Source organism: Talpa europaea (genome assembly GCF_964194135.1).
Source record: "Talpa europaea genome assembly, chromosome: 1".
Lineage (NCBI taxonomy): Eukaryota > Metazoa > Chordata > Mammalia > Eulipotyphla > Talpidae > Talpa > Talpa europaea.
In genome coordinates, this window is record NC_140073.1 from 114,748,022 (window position 1) to 114,767,946 (window position 19,925).

At 38.9% G+C, this 19,925-nt stretch overlaps 1 protein-coding gene across 6 annotated transcripts in view; it reads left to right on the forward strand.

The window, feature by feature from the left end:
* Positions 1-7,993: 7,993 nt before the first annotated feature.
* The window catches only part of OSBPL6 (oxysterol binding protein like 6), a gene marked incomplete at both ends in the record, with an annotated part of 78,564 nt that continues 66,632 nt past the window's right edge, over positions 7,994-19,925 (forward strand). For 5 of the 6 annotated variants that reach the window (XM_084228657.1, XM_084228658.1, XM_084228661.1 and 2 more), the window contains one exon: positions 8,009-8,110. In XM_084228657.1, the coding sequence (XP_084084783.1) occupies positions 8,009-8,110 (102 nt within the window). Of the gene's footprint in view, positions 8,111-19,925 lie in introns of all 6 variants that reach the window. The other variant, XM_084228662.1, reaches the window with a different exon arrangement.

The following is a 19,925-nucleotide window of genomic DNA, read 5'->3' on the forward strand; positions in this document are numbered from 1 at the left end:
GGAGTGTTGAACTTTGTACAGTCTCTCTTCTGCTGACTCCTGAACAGTAGGGAGCTCCATTGTACAAATCATTTTGGTTTGAGGGCATTATCTTTGGGCAAATGTAGTTAAATCAAAGAACTGACATGAAGGTTTTTATCTATAGGCTGCCAGTGAGCATAATCGTCTATACCTAATGGATAGGACAGAGGACCTCAATGTTCATTTGAGTGATTAGCTCCATAAACATTCTGAGTGGTCTTTATGGCCTATGACAAATGATGAAAGTGCCACAGTCTCCACCCTCAAAGAGCACAGAATGAGCACAAGTTGACCTAGTGCAGTGCATGTGCTGTAGTATAGAGGTATAGCGGCACAGAGGTAATGCAGAATGAAGTGTACTGATTCTGTTAGGCAATATTTTTATAAGGCAATATTTTATAAAGATGAGTCCTGTGCACAGAATATGTGTATCCCTTGTTTTACTGTGCTTCACTTTAGAGTGCTTCATATATATTGTGTTTTAACAAATTGAAGGTTTGGGGCAACCTTGCCTTGTGCAAGTCTATTAACACCACTTTTTGGCATCGTGTGCTCACTTCATGTCTCTGTGTGACATGTAATTAAGGTATGGACACTTTTTTGGACATAGTCCTGTAGCACACTTAAACTACTCTAGAGTGTAAACATTACTTTCATTTGTGCTGGAAAACCAAAAAATTCATGTGACTCACTTTGTAGCAATATTCACTTTATTGCAATGGAACTGCAGCTGCCATATCACTGAGGTATGCCAGTAGAATAAAATTAATGCCTGGATGTTACAAAAGTCATGATAGCTGGTAATTCAGGAATATTTTTTAATTGTTGTAAAATATACATGGCATAAAACGGACCATTTTAACGATTTTTGATTGTGTGGAGTTTGGCCATTGCCATTAAGTGCATTCACTTGGTTCTGTAACCGTCTCTACTACTATGGTATGAATTTCTATCCTTCCAAAATTCACGAATTAAAATGCTAACCCCAAGGTAATGGTATTAAGATGTGGGGGCTTTGGAGGTGATTGGGTCATGAAGGTGGAGCTCTCATGGATGGAATTAGTACCTTATAAAAGAGACTCCAGAGAGCACCCTTGTCCCTTTCCACCACATGGGGACACAGTAAGAAGATAGTCATCAAGGGGCCAGTAAGTTGATCCTAGACCTTTGACCTGGTAATGCCAATAACCCTAGACTTCCCAGTTTCCAAAACTGTGAGAAATAAATGTTTGTTGTTTGTTCCACCCCGTCTGTGGCATCTTGTTATAGTAGCTTTCATCTCCAGAACTTTTCATCTTCTGAACTGCATTTCTGTACTTATTAAATACTAACTCCATTTCTCCTTCCTCACAAACCCTGGCAACTACTCTGTTACTTTCTGTCTCTAAATTTGACTACTCTAAGTACTTTATATAAGTAGAATCATACAATAGTTGTCTTTTTGTGTCTGGCTTATTTCACTTAGAATAATTCTTCAGGATTCATCCATGTTGTAGCATGTGTCAGAATATTCATCTTCTTTAGGGCTAAATAATATTCCATTGCATGAAATCATCACATTTTGTTTATTCACTCATCCACTGATGGACACTTGGGCTGCTTCCACCATTTGGTTATTGTGAATAATGCTGCTACAAATATAGGTATACAAATATCTTCAAGTCCCTGCTTTCCATTCTTTTAGATACATACCCAGAACTGGAATTGCTAATCTTGTGGTATTTTTAATTATTTTGAGGCTCCACCATAGCATTCTCTGTAGCAGTTACATTATTTTACATTCCCAACAGCTATGTACCAGGATTAATTCAAGAATATTTTTAACCTAAGCCAATTTGTCTGCTTTAGCCAACTCTCTAGCATACCTCAGCTCAGTACAAAAAACAGTTGTTTTGACAGGAAATTCCTCTAGAGAACAGGGCATGTGCTGCCACTCCAGTCAGTTGGTGGCTCAGTAAGAGTTTATACAAACGTGGATTTATGAATTGTTATTTAAGGTCACAAAGCAGGAGCAAAATGTTTGACATTTCCTGTTGTTGTTGCCAAGCATTCAGCATCTGCTGACAGTATCTATTAGCAGTCACAGGAACCATAGTTCTCAATATTATTTTTTCAGATACACTCAACATTAGCTTTCAGATGTCAGGATCAAACTACTTATCAAAACATATTACCTAAGACCAAGAACAAAGTACTGAGTGAAAAAGTGACTGAAAATCTTAGAAGATTAGCACTGATAAAATTATTGTGATGGTATCAACAGGTTTTGTCAGCTGTGTTCATGGCATGTACTCCCATCAAAATCACTTGTCCTGTGATCTCATTATACTAAATATATTGTACATCTTTTGTCCTCATAGATTTTTTTTTAACCTGTGCTAGTAACAATCTGTTCAGAAATATGAACTCCTAAGGATCTACTTTTTTTTGATCTTTTGACAATCTGATGAAAGTTATTGAATATATCCCTAGGAAAATAAAATGCATGTATAGCCACCACTTTTCATATTATTTCTGGGATTTAATGAGTGTGCTAAACCCATGAACCCCAGGTTAAAAGCCTATAAATTTTTATGTATGCCATCAGTAGTGCACAGTCCTCTAAAACACTTGATTTGTTGCTTATTCATTGATTTACTGGTGAATTAGGAAGAAAGAATTTGTCGCCTATGCTTTGATGTCAAATAGATCTGAAAATCAAAGTGAGGAGGGGGCTCCGCTTAATAAACATTCTAAGTCCTCCTTTGCTCACCTGAACTCTGGTAACAAAAGAGTGCCTTGGAATGGATGGGAAGTGCTTGGCATTGGGCCTGGCACATGGAAAGAGTCTGCTATCTTTATTGGTGTTTTTTTTTCCCTGGCATGACAGAGAAAGCTAGGAAGGAGGTAGCACAGCAGTTCAAGACCTGCTTTGCCCTTTGCCTCTTTCCTTAGTGTTGACTTCTGAAGTGTCCCAGTGAATCCCCAAAATACAACCTTACCCCAAGCTGAGTTCTGATACAGTCATTTACAAAACTAAGGAGGAAGAAAGTATACAAAGAGAAGTCTTCTGATTACTGGTAACTGTTATCAGACACAAGTCCTCTGGTAACTGACCAAAACTCAAATCCCTTCTTCACTCCTTAGGGCCTATGCTCAGTAAACGAGTAAGACAAAAATACATTCTGTATCACCCAGTCCTCCAGGGTGAATTTTAAGGGGAGGATTTGATTCCTAACCAAATAAACATGAAGGGAATCCAGAATAACTGGCCAAATAATTGTTTGACATGGATCAGATTTCACACAAATAAAAGTTAAAAAAATTTGAAATATGTATATAAAACATAGGAAAAATTATTCCCCCCAAAAGGAGAGAAAATTGTTATGTGCAAGAGATAGCTAGAGGACTTATTTGCAGCCTCAACCCTAGCAAAAAACAGTTAGCTTTAGAACACAAGTGCTTTACATGTTCACAAAATGAAAAATCATGTCCTGTTCTCTGGAGGAATTTCCGATCCAAACAACCATTTCTGCATGTGCTACACTGTGTCCTCACTCTTTGAGATCCTGGTTGGCCTCAGCTAGAAAAATGGTATTTTAGTTCTTCTTGATTGCTCTAAAATCCTAAGTGTAAATCTCTAAAGCTCCCTATTAAATCACCAAGATTGAGAACAGGGGGTGGGAGGAGAAATGATTGGGTTGGAGGTGGGCGTGAGAAGGGTCTTATATTACATGGCAAGACTCAAAAGATACCATTTTTTTCTTGATAGTGACATACCGATTGTAGGTACCAGCATGATTTACAGACCTTTAAAGGGAAACAGAAATATAGCTTTAAAAGGGGACTTGCATCTTCAAATTATGGCAAATATAAAAGTCAATTAAAGCCATATAAAAGTCAGTGTCATAAGGAGAGGAAGATTAGAAGGAAAAGCAATCAAACATTAAAGGAAACAAAGAACCAAAGTATGGAAAGTATAAAATGACATCGTGGGGGTAAGGCGAACTAGTAACTATAACATAAAATGAAAATGGGAAAAACTGCACTAAAATTAGATTTTTTTAAACAACCAGAGGAGCACATAATGCAAAATGATAAAGTTTAAATGTGAAGGAGGATAGATTTCATTTATCACTTGCAAGTCAAACAAAACCATCAAATAAAACAAAATGACGAAAGGAGCAAAGAGCATTTTTATAATAATCAAAAGTGAATATGTAATTATTAAAAACTCTTCTGTGATAAGCCTCATTGTTTCAAAATATATTGAATACAACTTAAATGTTTCGATAGAAGAAAGGTTAGGTGTATTGTGGTATATCTGTGAGGTACCCTGGTCTCTAGTAAATAAGATTGCTGTATTGAAGTTTCTCTGTTTACAAGGGAGGGTGTTACCAGTATATAATTTGTTGAAAAAGTATATTGCAGATGGTATAGACATTATTTTCCTAGTTTGGTTAAATAGAACCAAAATGTGAACTGAGGTTATTTCTAGGTGCTGAAATGAAAATAAATTTAAATATTTTCATCTATGCTTACCTTGCAGAGGTGAGTCCTTGATCATGAAGGTGGTTCTTCCAGGGTGACGCTCATCCAGATTTGCTTACCCCTGTGAGGTCCCCAAATGTGGCAAAATCGACTACGTAATTGGTGGTAGTGGTGGGATTACCTTCATGCTCTCCCCTACTAAAAAATAAATATTTTTTATCTGTACTTTTACTTTTTTATCTGTTACTTTTTAAACTTTGCTCTTGGTGAGTTAGTGGTGCTAAAGAATTCACAGTCTCTTCCTCTGGGAGGATTATACTCTCAGGCATCATTCACCTTACCCTGGCCTTGTGACTTGCTTTGCTTAATAAAAAGTGAATGAAAGTGACACGCACCTCCTGTAAGCAACAGCTTGAAGGACTGTCTCCTGGTTTTGCCCTGCCTCTCTTTGTTCCATCGCATTGGGTTTGCTTTCTCATGGTAAAGACATTACAAAATAGTGCTGTGGGTGACCCTGTAAAGGACATCTTAAATAAGTAAGAAACAAACCTTTGTTATGAGCCCTTGAGCCTTGGAAATTGTGTTATCACATCACAACTTAGGCAAAGTAGTCCCTTGTTTCCAATGGTTTTCTGAACAGGATAATTTATGATTCCTATGAAAAGCAAGTTCTCAAAGTCTTTCCTCCCATTTTTTGCTTAGCTCGGTCTCTGGGTTTTAAATCTGAATTTTGTGTCACTCATTGTAAATGCAAATGTTACAGCTCTTACAATTTTTGTGACCCCACTGGTATGAAGGAAGAAAGATATGGAAAATTAGATGTTTGGCTCTCATATTGCTGTTATTTCCAGTCACTGTATTTTTGTCATTGAGTATAGGAATTATGTTGGTGTTAGCTTTTAAAATCTATGGTCTTTCTGTGGTGTTAGAATTTTGTTTAGGCAATTTCTAAAAATATGCCTTGATAGAGATGAAATAAGTTTCTTTTTAATAACACAGTAATTCTTGCACTCTTAACAATAAAGAATAAGTAGGTGCAACCTGCTAGCAGAGTTTAGACTTACTTTTGTAATGCATTTTGATTAAATGTTTGATAATTAGGTTAGAGTCATCTTTAAAAGTCATCACGCTCAACCTTAATTTAAAAAATTAATAAAACAATAACCTCAAAAACAATTCTTGGAATGAATTAAAATCTCTTACCTTTTCTGCATTCTTGATATTGTTCAAGATATTCCTAATTATTAGCCAAAATATTGTCCTTTCATCATTTACAAGTTACCCTGAAAATGTCATATTAAATTAAAACAAAAACCAAGGTGTTAGCATTGGTGTTAATGAGAAAGTTGCAGTTGGATGCAGTTTAGGGGGGGAAAAAGTCTAACAGAGGAAATGTTGGCCCTTGAGGTAGCTTGGATTGAATTTATTTCCAAATGGATAACAGTTTAATGAGTTCGGTTGTCTCAACCTCATCCCTTGGGGCCCTCAAGCACTTCACAGAACCTCCATATTTTTGGCTCAAGTGTCAGTATATACTTGTAAAACATCTTAGCAGAAAGCAAATTACTTCATCAGGGATCTGAGCAGTGTCTTTCTGTTTGCTGGCATCAGAGCTTGGCATGGGAAATTTTACTCACACTTATTATAATGACTACCGTCTTTAAACAAAAGGATTAGATGATCATCTATCAAGTGTTGGCTTCTTACTTCCTTTTGCCAATACTAAATGAAACCTCATCTTGAGCCAACAGTGGAGCTCTACAGCTTTTTACACTTCTCTGAACCCAAAGACTTACGTTAGTTTCACGAGAAAGCCTTCCAGTTTGGGGGCTTAAGTAACTTCCTTTTTTTTTTTTAATGCCAACAATATCAATACTTTTTTCTTTTATTAATTTTTTAATGTTTTTACATTGTTGTTCATTTTTGCACAGTATTTGATTTCTCCCCTCAGGTGTAGTCCCCCTAAAAAACCCACCACCACATCACCCGTGAAGCATCACCATGGTCCCTTGTGCTCTTCCCTCCCTGTTTTGATCCCTTTTCCTCCCCATCTCCTGCTTTAAGCCTCAGATCTATAGAGTAACTTTTATTTTTCCTGTGGTGACAGGAAAAGCAGGGTTACCAATTCAAGTCTCAGGAATCAAGTTTTCCCAGTTTATAGTTATTTGCCTTTTAAATTGTTAGATGGTTTTCTCATATATTCTCTATAGCCAGGTGACCATTTAAATCTTGATTAATACCTTCAGGATCACAAAATACATCTATGTAATCTAAAGCATAAAACTCCATGTAAGGGGCCTCCCTTGGTGGCGCAGCGATTGAGCTCTGGGTTGCGAAGCTGCCTGCAGCCTCTGCAGCACCGGTTCGATCCCCGGCTGCTCCCCGGCCACCACAAGAGGGTCCCACATGGCGCGCAGACCTCTCCTGCAGCCCGCTGCTCCCCTCAGCAAGTGTACTTCGGTCCTTCTGCCTGCTCTGCTCCCTGCTGTGGCTCTAATGAATTCTCTCACCCTCCCGCGCTTCTGACTGTACCCAGTGCTTGTATGAATAAATAATTTTTTTTTAAAAAAAAAGGTAACCTATTAGGAAAAAAAAAACAAAACTACATGTAAGTTGTAGAACAATTATTGGCATTTGCAGAGTTTCTGAGATCTAAATGTATGTCATCTCATCCAGTTGCATTAGCAAAATTGTGTGACCTGAGCTCTCGTTATAATCCAGGGGACAGGGGAAATTAATTTTTAGCAACAGAAACTGATGTATTTTGGTATGAGGTTCCAGAACATAGCATTGTCATCTGCTTTAAAACATAGACAGGGCCTCCCCGGTGGCGCAGCGGTTGAGCGCTGGGTTGCGAAGCTACCTGCGGCCTCTGCGGTGCCGGTTCGATCCCCGGCTGCTCCCCGGCCACCGGAGGAGGGTCCCACATGGTGTGCAGACCTCTCCTGCCGCCCGCTGCTCCCCTCAGCAGTGTACTTCGGTCCTTCTGCCTGCTCTGCTCCCTGCTCTGGCTCTGGTGAATTCTCTCACCCTCCCGCGCTTCTGACTGTACCCAGTGCATGTATAAACCAAACAAACAAACAAATAATAAATAAATAAATAAGACATGCCTCTAGAAAATTAAAAAAAAAAAATTAAAAAAAAATAAAACATAGACAATGTGAGGGGACAATATGACTTTAGCATTTGGTTTCTTCCTGTTCTCCTTGTAAGACTTCTGTCTTTCATATTAACACTTATCCACCATCTTAAAACCAAGAGGAAGACGTAATGTGTCAGGATGCTTCCCATGACTAACATCGTAGTACTTCTCCCAAATGAGGTTTTAATTGTGCTCTAAGTACTTACATAAAATTTTTGTTTTGCTTTGGGACACCCTCAATATTCTGCCTACTCTTTTTCAGTCAGATCTGATTCCTGAAATGGACTGAAGCTGAAAAATCATCTACTTTGTCTATGAATTTGAGACACAACTGGGATGATCTCAAGTGCATACCACTAGACTCTCACTGCAGATATGAGTTCAGACGAGAAGGGCATATCCCCTGCCCATAAGACGGCCACGCCAACCCATAGAAGTGCCTCCTCTTCAACATCCTCCCAGAGGGACAGCCGCCAGGTAAGAGGACAAAATGCTTGTTTTCCTTTCATGCAAATAGATTACCATTAACCACGATGGGATTGTGAACTATGTGAACTAATTCTGAAACTTTGTTGTGAAGTTTTTAATTCCATAGATTAACTATTTTCTGTAGATCCACCTTACTTTTCTGTGATTTAGGGTCCTTTTTAGTTTTGGACCACAGGAAGAGCGTCTGGGGGCAGTGTTCTCCCTGAAGTCTTCTCCCTGTCTGCTTCTGGAGGCGGGAGCCAGCTTCAGGAACTTGAATATTCTGCTTTCTTCTTTCTTCCTTCATGGAGCTGGGAAAGGATCTGAACCTGCAAAGGTCTTCTTCCTGTAAGCCTTTCACTAGTCTGCCAAGCACTAACTTCATTTTCTTTCTTTTTTCTTTCAAGCACAAACCTTGGTTTGTTGTTTCATGGAATCTGGAAGCAGTCATCTTTGGGAGTTAGGATACAAGTAAAATTGTAGTATCATAGAATTAAGGGCAGTGAGAACTCAGTGTTTAAAGTCAATAAAGTAAGTTATTGTTCCTTGATTGTTCATCAAGTCAATTTGGTAAATTATGTGTCTGTTTTTGTCTGGAATTGCTTTAGTTCTACTGCCAGGGTGGTGTGGCGATTATAATCCTATCAGTGATCTTCATGTCAAAACAGGTGGTGGTTTTTGCTCAGTACAGGTTGGAATGTTACTTATTTGCCATTAAAATATTAGCTTGTGATATGATTTTTATTGTGTAACTGGAAAGTCACAATAAGCAGTTGCTTTTTATAAACACTTACCTTTGGGAATCATTCAACTGGTCATCATTGGTGTTCCACTCATCTTCTCACATAGTACATGCTCAAACTTGTATCCCTAGTTTCTAGATGTATAGGCATCCATTATTTGATGGTCTATAGTAGTAGGGACTTAGATCTGAAGAACACCAGTTCCAGATGTGAATCCATTCTTTGTGTGTATGTGTGTGAATCCATTCTTCTAGACAGTGGGAAGGTATTGCTGGGGTGTTCTTAGAGAAACCATAGCTACAAATCCTCCCAACACTCTCTCCCCAATTTTGAGCAAGGGATTCCAGAGCAAACTATAAAAATCAAGGTTTCCTTATGGATGCATATCTTTCACAGATTCAGGGGCAGCTCTTTCTACCGTGGGTCTTCTAGAAGAACACACCTTAATTCTGTTCATTGGAAGCATTTACACCACTGACTAAATCTTTGTTTATACACACATTTATTGCATTTACACTAATTAACAAATTTATTACATTTACATATAATTTATTGCATGCATTTGTAGAGTCAAAGAAAATAAGAGTATTATGAATGAAAATGCATTTACGTTAAATCACTACAGCATGTAGAGAGGCTTTCTAAATTTGCAAATTTAGTCTACCCTTCACCTGCCCCTCTGTGCTTTCTTGTTATGGCTTCTGCATTTTCCACTTGCCCCGGGCATTTAAACTGAGAGACATTTTAAGCAGTTGGGCCCTCCTGGCTGCTGAGGGAAGGAAGGGATTGACCCTGCTCACCCTGGAGAATTGTGGCTAATGGAAAAGACCGATGATGGCTGTGGAAACATCTGTCACGCATTGTTAATCTGCCTGTTGCACCTGAGCTCCAGGGCTAGCTTGCAAAACAACAGGGGAAAACCTAGACCCTGGTCTGCCAAAGGGAGTTTGAAGGTGGAATGTGTGAGTCCTGGCTGGCATGTGAATGGAAAGTTTTATAGTGGGAATAGAGTAGCATGTCCTTAAATTGATAATAAATTCTACACAATTTCTCTCTTGGCAATGTTCAGATGGTTGTTATTCTTTAAGGTGAGAGTTTACAGTCATGCCTATTTATCTTGGCATGTAGAAATGTTCCTGAATTCTTTCTCCTCTGGTTCCTTCCTGCCTCGTGTTTCGTGTCTGTTCACCTCCCTCAAGGGAGAAAAGAATAAAGAACAAATTGCAGTTCTGTTTTTTTCTTAACTTTTTCCATCACTCTATAAACCAAAACTGTTCTGGAAATCAGAACTGTTGAGTGATCCTGTGATATGATCCTGTGATATGATATGATATGATCTGGTGTTTTTCTTTATTTGCATTTTTTTTTTGTAATGACTGTTTTCAATGAAGAGACAGGAAAGCGTGATAAATTTATTTTCATTGACTATTACCATTCTCCTGGTTTGAATAACATGGTGCAAGTCTAAGTATTCATCTCTTAAATTGACCACATAGGAAAAGGATCTAGCCCATAGCTGAGAATGTGGCAGCTATTTTTTTGTGGGACCCTCGCCGCTGGCTAGGGAACAAACCGGCACTGCAGAGGCTGCGGGCAGCCTCGCAGCCCAGCGCTCAACTGCTGCGCCACCAGGGGAGGCCCCCATCCAAAGTTTTATTCCCAAATCACAACTAAGTGAGCATTTCTACTTATGGGTACCACATTCACCTTAAAACAATATGGATAAACTAGTTTATGGATAAAACAATATGGATAAACAGTCGATATCATCATTCTCTAATGGACTCAAGGTCAAAGCCATGCCCTGCTCTGTTGCCTTTCTCACATTCAATAGGTTAACAAGCCCTATTGATTATTTCTTCCTACATGATATTTCTATTGCTGCTGCCCATTCCTCAGCCCAGATTCTCATCACCTCAATCCAGGTTCCTGAAAGTACTCTTGCCTCGCCACTGCCCTAATGCCTCACAAAATCCAATTTCCTATGTCCTGATCTCCTCGCCTGTACTGTGAACTCCTCTAACCAGACTATGCACTCTAATTCTTCAGAGACAAACTTGGCACCTGAAATATTTTAATGCATCCTGCAACCTGCAACAATATTAGTCTTGTCTTTTTATTACAGTTTTTCCCATTACAGATTTATTTGTCTTCTCCCTTCTTCCTTACTCATAGATAAGTAAAACAAAGGACATCTGCCAAGTACATAGTAGTAATTGAATGTCCTTCTTGTCACTAAATTATGTAGCCCAACAGGTAAAGGAGGTGAGGGGTTGGGAAATGAAGTGATTCAGTGCCCCTGTGATTTCACTAAGTGTTTTCTTCATCAATAAGAGGGTCAAGACTCCACTTAGTATTTAACAAGTTGGGAGACTTTAGTAATTGCTTCATTTACATTTTGTTCAGGTAGGTCTGATATTAGATGTTAGAACATCTAACAAAATTGGCCGTGTGTGTGTGTGAGAGAGATGTATGTACAACTCATAAATTGCAAGAAATATATGCCTTAAAATCTTCAAAGTGGAAATAAAGGGGTTGATTAAACATCAAGGACTTGTGCATAAATCATCATTCTCCCAAGTATGCACCAAGGAATGCTTGTCTCTTGAGCTGTTGCATGAAAAGGGAGTTCTACTATCAAATAAGTTAGAGAAATGCTAAACACAATTTTCTTTTTGCAGTGTAAAAATTAATAAGTTAAAGGCACTGATATGTCCTGAACTTAGAACTTTAACTTCTAAAATTTGGTAGGTTATAGGACTTTTTTATTTCTTAAGATTTGGTTGTTGAAAATCCACATTGTTCTTTCTTTTGGAAATGGGACCATCTGGGGAAAAATTCCAAATAGCAACATTGGATTGAGCCTTGAAAGTGACTTTCCTTTCAGATGGGGCATTTGTGTTTTTATCAGCCTTAGTCCCTACTTCTCCTTACTGTGTCTCAATACTTTTGCCCCCTGAAAGTATTTGAACGTATGTACCCTGACCCCAGATATCAGTAGGTCAATTATTATGTAATATATATGTGATCAAAGGTGATATTCACTTAGATATTAAGAAGGCATCTTAACTTGTCCAAACTAGACTCTTAATTTCCTTTTAAAATTTATTCATTATCCCTCCTCATCCTTTCGTTAGTCGAAAACCTGAGCGTCATCCTTGGCTCCTCTTTTTTTCTCACTCCCTGCTTCCAAACCCACAGCGAATCTGTTTTTTCCTGCCTTCAGAATGTACCTGGAATCTGCTCATTGCCTCCTGCTCTCCAACCTGGTCTGACCCACCATCATTTTTCACCCGAACTGTGGCCACAGACTTCTCATTGGTCTTCCCGTTCTAGCCTTGCCTGACACACAGGTCATCTTTTACAGAGTGCTCAAAGTCATTCCTTCAAAACCTAAGTTAAAAATCTGTCCTCTGCTCCCAGTAGTTTCCAATTTCTCTACAAATAATATTTGACTGGCTACCATAGTCCACCAGGTCATTCACAATCTGGTTCTGCCTGGCCCAGTGTCCCCCCTGTTATCACTCCTCTTCACTGAGTTCTTTGGAGCATTTTCCTCAGATGTACCAGACCTGCTTCCACTGCAGGATCTTGCCCTTTTGGCCTCCTCCACCTAGCCTGCCCTTGTGGCCTCCTCAACCTAGCCTGCTTTTCTGCCAGGCACCTCCAGGTGTGCTCACATACTCGACTCATCCTCTCCATGCACCCACTTGGGTGCACTTCTCTGCCCTCCCCTGCAGATCCTCATCACTCACTAACCACCAACCTGGTTTCACTTGTCTTCAAAACAAATTAACCCCCACCCGACATGTTACATATCTATGTTTATCTCTTTATCCTCTTCCTCTATTCCCTACCACTGAAATGTAACCTCTCCATAGGTGGGGGTTTTTATTTTCTTCTATAATGTATCTCTAGCCCGTCTTATAGTACCTCACATATGGTGTGGCTCAGAATCTTTTTGAATGAATAAATGGATGAAGAGGTTGGCACCAAGAGGAAGATTGTGAGGCCTTGATAGCCATGAAGGAACAATTTTGAGTTTGGGAGGTGACAACAAGGAGTGAAAGTGATATGTTGGAAGCTCTGAGTATCCCAGGAAGACTCTCTACTTGAGCATAGAAGAGGAGTTGTCCAAAGGGGGCATTGGGGAGCCAGGAGAATAAGACCCTCTGCTTGCTACTTACAGTTATTATATGGTACAAGAAATGGCTTGAGGTAGGAAGGAAATTATAGCAGAAAAAAGTAAAGTGGTGGTGGCATTCAACATAGATGTTCAAAATATTGGTGGGAGAAGGGCCTCCCCTGGTGGCACAGCAGTTGAGTGCTGGGCTGCGAGGCTGCCCGCAGCCTCTGCAGCGCCGGTTCGTTCCCCAGCCGCTGGCGAGAGTCCCACAAAATATTGGTGGCAGAAGAAGGTAACTCTATATTAAAAACAGAGGTTATTGATTTCTCATCTCTCTTAATATTTATTTTATATGAATTATGTAATAGGCTTACTAAGTTGGAGACCAATTGACTGATTTTTGTTTGTTTGTTTTGACAATTACTCTTACCTTTGTGTATTTTAGAGAATTTTTAATAATATACAAGACTGAAACTATCTTGTAGACACGGTTTCGGTAGTTCTGGGATCGGATCCAGGCATCTGCATTTTTAAAAGTATGGCCCCTGTTTGGAACTTTTGATTATTTTTATTAAAATATTACAAAGTCATGTAATCAGACAATATTACTCTAAGAAATTAAGATTTGGAATGTGTAATTACCAGGTGACAGTGTCTATTATTAGACATTGCAAATGCTTAAATGAATCATCTTCTTTGTTTAATGAAAAGTCAAAAGAGAAAATATCAGCCATTCCTTAGAATGATTTCAAGTTTGCTGAAGCTCAGAGATCATAAAGAAATTTTTGGGGAAAAATTATTTCATAGATAAGTCATGAGAAGCTGGTCGTGAATCTTCTTGCCAGTTTTTATAAAATATACATTCCTAGTAAACTGTCTTTTTAAAATGTGAAAAAAATAAATATCTATTAAATCTAATGGTTATCTGATGCAACATTTCAATTATATGGACAGCTAAAAATTTTGCCTGTCTATCATCTATAGCAATACCTTTCAAAAGCAGCTCTGACCCACCCAGTTGCTGCCACTGATGGCATGTGAAGTCTGTCCCAGCAGGGTTTCTGTGGAACTGCCTGTTAACCAGAGGTTGGTGACATAACCAGCCATTTATGGTAATAGCAGCATTTGCTATACCTACTATTTCATTGTAAGTGAAGAAGGTGCCTAGAAAACCAGAAAGGAAAAGTGTTTCTCATCAATGTTTGTACTTTATGTATACTTCATAGTATGTCTATACTATACCTTTTTTTGTTTTGCTTTTGTCATATTTTCTTTTTGTTATTTTTATATACCATACTATTTTTAGACAGGGTGTTTATAAAAATTTTTCTTTTGGGGGCAAACAGACTGATAATACACATGAACTGAAGTGGAATATGTTTTTTCCAATTGAACTTTGATCTTCTTCAAATAGTTTTGCTAAATGACATGACCAAGTCATTGCTTTGTAATGAAGAGTCTCTGTCTTCTCAATATGAAATCTATTTTCATCTTTTAAGTTGTGAACAATAGACTATTACCTCAACTAGTAAGCTTTTAATTTTTATAGAAAAAAATTCAAACATTACTGACTTAATACCTAACCTCCAATTTAAATCATAGCCAGTCTTATCTGTAAAGGAGAATATATAACTTGAAATCTGCCAGCATGTCAATAGAAAATTCTTAGTTCTATGTAAAATTCCATGGATCCAGGGATTTTCAGGATGATCATGGAACCCAAGTCTCAGTTCAGGGAAGAATACTAACCTGAGGGCCTCCCTGGTGGCGCAGCGGTTGAGCGCTGGGTTGCGAAACTGCCCGCGGCCTCTGTGGCGCCGGTTCGATCCCCGGCGGCTGCTCCCCGGCCACCAGAGGAGGGTCCCGCATGGCGCGCAGACCTCTCCTGCCGCCCACTGCTCCCCTCAGCGGTGTACTTCGGTCCTTCTGCCTGTTCTGCTCCCCGCTCTGGCTCTGGTGAATTCTCTCACCCTCCCGCACTTCTGACTGTGCCCAGTGCATGTATAAACAAAACAAACAAACAAATAAATAAATAAATAAAAAAAACATGCCTCTAAAAAAAAAAAAAAAAAAAAAAAAAGAATACTAACCTGAGCTGAAAATCTTCAGTGTCTTCACAGGACTGATGCTAGTGAATAAAGCCCTTGGGGCTTGGTGCTAGGTATTATTTATTTATTTATTTATTGAAGATTTATTTATTTATACAAGAACCAGGGTACAGGCGAAAGGCGCGGGAGGGTGAGAGGATTCACCAGAGACAGCGGGGAACAGAACAGGCAGACTGACAAAATACACTGCTGAGGGGAGCAGCGGGCACCACAGGAGAGGTCTGCTGCACCACCTGGGACCGTCACTGGCTAGCTGGGATCAAACCAGCACTGCAGAGGCTGCGGACAGCTTCACAGAACAGCACTCAACCGCCTGCGCCACCAGGGGAGGCCCGGTGCTTGGTATTATTTAAATTCTCCAGTTGCTTCCATTTTAGCCTTTTGGGGATTCCACCCATCTATGGAATCTAACTTGTAGGATATTATTTCCCCAATGTAATGGGCAAATAATACTTGCTTGCAAAAACTAATACTGTGACTATTTTTTTGTGATTTGGATGCATTTTGTAAACTGGATGCTCAGAAAGTCTAAATGTCAGGCAAAGTTTGTAATAAACGAATAGAACAACAGCAAGAGCTCATATTTCATCACTTCTCACTGTGGGAGGTTGGAACTATCATCACCTTTTCAAAGAACTAAACTCTGGCAGGAAGTGGTAAAATATCTTGACCACAGCTAGTGAGTGGCTAAGATAGGGTTTACTACCTGGAAACCTGATTCTGGAGCCTTTGTTTTGGCTGCTTCACTGTTTTGTTGTAAGACTTGAGGGTCCAGGGAAGGACCTTCTGTCCACTTCTAAATGAACTTTGTAAGGCAGCATGTATCAATTGAGTTTGAGCTATGTGTTTCCTTCTCATTTTTTTCCCTCAGTAATAATAGTGATGTTCCTTTCCATCCTCGCTAGCCTGGGAAACCATGGACCAAGCAGTACATCAGCCAAGATAGTCATGGTTATTATCACGGAGAACTGGTATCACTGGTATCAAAGGTGAATTTTTTACATCCTTTGTGCCTTTTTTTTTAAATTTTCACTATATGTTTTGCCTTTGGAATAAGAAGTTTTGATCATTTCTTTATTAAAAACTGCGATTAGCCTTTTCCCCATGGATTTCTTGCTGTCCCCACCATTTGGAGATCATTGTTGCTGTGTTTGCTGTTTACAGTACATGTTTAGTGCATGTCAAATGTGCTGCAGTGAGATCATGGGAAAGAAATTTGCCACCTGGCACTCAGACACTTGTTATCCACAAGTGATTCCAAACTCTACATTACTCGGGAAAGAATCTGTTCTCTGCCTTCCCTGGTATGTTTACCAGAATGCTTCTGTTCTCTAGGCTTGCTTTATCAGTTTCTCACTTAAGAAGAAGCTATCTTAATTCCCTGAGCTGGCTGGTGTGAGATAACATTTCTGTAGCAGCAAATTTATCTGTTAGACCCAAGACTAATACTGCCCATGCGGTTCTGAAGCATAACACCAAATGGAGAGCCACAGTGTAATCCGGTAATGAACCCCAAGAGGATCTCATTCAGTAGGTTATTGAGAAGGCCTGGGAATCTGTGGTTTCCAGAAGCTTCCCAGGAGACTGTTATTCACCAAGGTTTAGTTATCATCACTCTCACAGAATATACTTTTAGGTGTTTCATTAAGACTGTGAAAACATCATCTTGAAGGACCGTAAAATCTACAAAACTGCTTTATTTGATTTTCACCTTGGACCAATAAAAAATTTTACATCCCTTTGGCTAGCACCCCTTATAACTCTCCAAGGCTATAAGCAGAATACTGTGACAAAGATACAGGGAAGTCTTGTGTAGATTGTATACTTTAAAGAGCCATATTTCTTGACCTAAATCCTTATTAAGAGCTGACTTTGTAATAATAGTAATAATAATAACCAATGTTGGTGAGGTTTCCAGAAAATGGGCACTCTCATGTACTGCTGGTAAGCTAGTAAATTAATTCCCATTTTCTGGAGGGAAATTTTTCATTTGTGTCTAAAGTCTCTTAAGAAATCACGCCATTTTCTTTCTGGCTTATTTCGCTGAGCATGATCCCTTCCAGCTCCATCCATGTTGCAGCAAATTGCATGAGTTTATCTTTTTTGATTGCTGAGTAATATTCCATTGTGTATATGTACCACATCTTCTTGATCCAGTCATCTATTTTTGGGCATTTGGGTTGTTTCCAGATGGTCTCAATCATAGCAGGAATTTAGAAAACCTAAATAAGGGACCAGGAAAAAGACTAATTATAATAAAGTAAAAATTAAAATCAACAAGCAATTATGATCCAGAGACACACTACAGGGGGGGAGGAGGGAGTAGGATCAAAACAAGAGGGAATGGGAATTGTATGGAGACTATAACCAAGACGAAAATACATACATTGTGCAAAAATGAAAAATGATGTAAAAATATATAAAATTTTAAAAATGCTCAAAAAATAAAAATTAAAAAAAAAATCATGCCATAAGACCAGGTAACTCAGCTTCTAGGAATGTGTGCTAAGGAAATAACTAAAGATACATGTAAAGATTTCTGTGCCATATGATGGAATATTACATAGCTGCTAAAATGTTTTTGAAGAACATTTAATGCTGTGGGGAAATTACATATTGTAAATTGAAAAGAACTGCTATTAAATTAAAAATATGGCATAATTAGAATTTTGTTTTTAAGAATTGAATGTTCTATATGTGCATTTTTAAAAGATGCAAACAAGGATACCAAGATCTTGAAAGAGTTCATTGCTTATTGTGGGCACTTTTAATCTCTTCTCTGTCCCCCTCCAAATTTCTACAATAAATATGTATTGTTGTATAGTTTAAAAAAATTTTAAAGTGTATTGTGTTTGTAGCTTTAAAAGAGTATTTGTAATACAGCAAATATGATATATCACCTATTTTAATTTAAAATTGTAAGTCCTGACTCCATAGGTATAAGATTTAAAATTAAATATAAAGGATATGCCACATGGGAAACTTGGAGGAGAAAGATGTTTTAACCTACCTCTGAGTCACTGAGGCATTTTCTGGGTCACTGTTTGTCTTCTTAGCCACCTGTATTTATCTCAGGGTAACTTAAGCATGTTTGCCAAACAGTGAGAACTTACTGTATATCTTAGAGCAAATATTTATTCATTTTTTTCACTTACCAAATGTTTGAGTACATTCAGGCAAATAGTAGACATACCCACTCTGATTTTGTAGGAGATCCAAAGCACTCTGCCTCAGATATTCATACATACAGAAATGTTAAATATATGTGATTTTCTTTGCTTGTACCGTTACCAAAGTCATGTGTGATTATCCAACTGAAAACCTTTGTTCAGGGTCATTGTAAGGGACTTGTAGAAAATTACAAATTAACTTGACTTCAGTATTCTTTTCAAGTCACACAGAATTGTTCTGCCTTAAATTAACTCTACACATTCCAGAGCTGTTGCTCTTGAACTGGCTAAGAATTTGTCCCTGTTAATAGCCATTCTTTAATAATTGTCATGAAGCATGCTCACAGTTGCTGGGTTTCCCCAGGATTTAGTTATGTGTCTGTGAGTGTTGAGAGTACAGGTGAGAAGCAGCCAGTAAGATCTGGTTCTCATTATATTGAAGGGTGACCATTGGATTTAAAGAACTGTTGATTTATGTGGTTTTTACCACTTTCTGGCTGAGATCACAAAAATATTGTGGGCTCTAAATGGACCACTCCGTGGGTCCTAATGTTATTTCTTACTATGCAGGGTTTCCAACAACAGATCAGATCCATGTGGAGTCATAGCAGTTGATTCTCAATGACTTTCATGTTTCTATATAAGAATAATTAAAACCCCAATGACTGGTTTCCTCCCTTCAGGATTTTCCAGGTGTGCTGTGTGGAATTTTTCTGGCCACTTTTTCTAAAATTTTCTACTTTCATTTTAGTAGCACTGAGATGGAGATTTATAATTAATGTAATTTTGCCATCAGTCAGCGAGGGAAAGATAATCGTTACTATAGAAAAAGTGGTAGAATTACTACTTATTCAGTCATGGACTTCTGGCTTTGGTGGTGTTAAATTTTTTTTTTTTTTTTTTTTTGGTGGGATCCTCTCCAGTGGCCGGGGATGGAACTGGCGCTGCAGAGGCTGCAGGCAGCCTCGTAACCTAGCACTCAACTGCTGCGCCACCAGGGGAGGCCCCGGTGGTGTTATTATTTTATGCAATTTCAAAAGTAACAATGATTCCTCGAAGGAAATTATCAAGAAGATAGCAGGCGTCCTCAGCCTCAGGCTGCCCGAAAGAGGCGGTCTGCATAACCGTCCGCTGTGGTTGCTTTTTCGTTGGTGAGTGCCTAGTGCATCTGTCTCCCCTCGTTTCATCAGCTCTCGGAAAATTCTGATACTCTGGTCAGGAGGTGGAGCTGACTATGGTTTCTGGGTTGACTGGGTAATGCGGTGGTCCAGTTGGGCATGGATTCTTCACTTCCAAAAGGAAATAACTTTTGAAAAGGTCATATACCTGCTCTGTGTTTGGTGACATCTTTCTGTGGCACCAAGATTCTCAGATCTTTAGTCTTGTTCTGTTGGTAACCGAGAAGACATTAGCTACCGTTAGAGCGTCTGCAGTGTAACAGCCTCTGAGAAGTACTGTGCAAACACTGGGTGACTTGCAACATCTTCCAGTGTCAACATTATTATCCCCGTTTACAGATGAGTACACTGAGGCTGAGAGAGGCTTGTGATTTGTCATGGTAACTAGCAGCATTGAGTGCTGGATGCTCATCTGTATGACTGAGAACATACATTCTCTCCTCTGCATCAGACGCTGCAACCCTAAAGTAAAAATAACCAACTTGTCTTCATCCTTGAA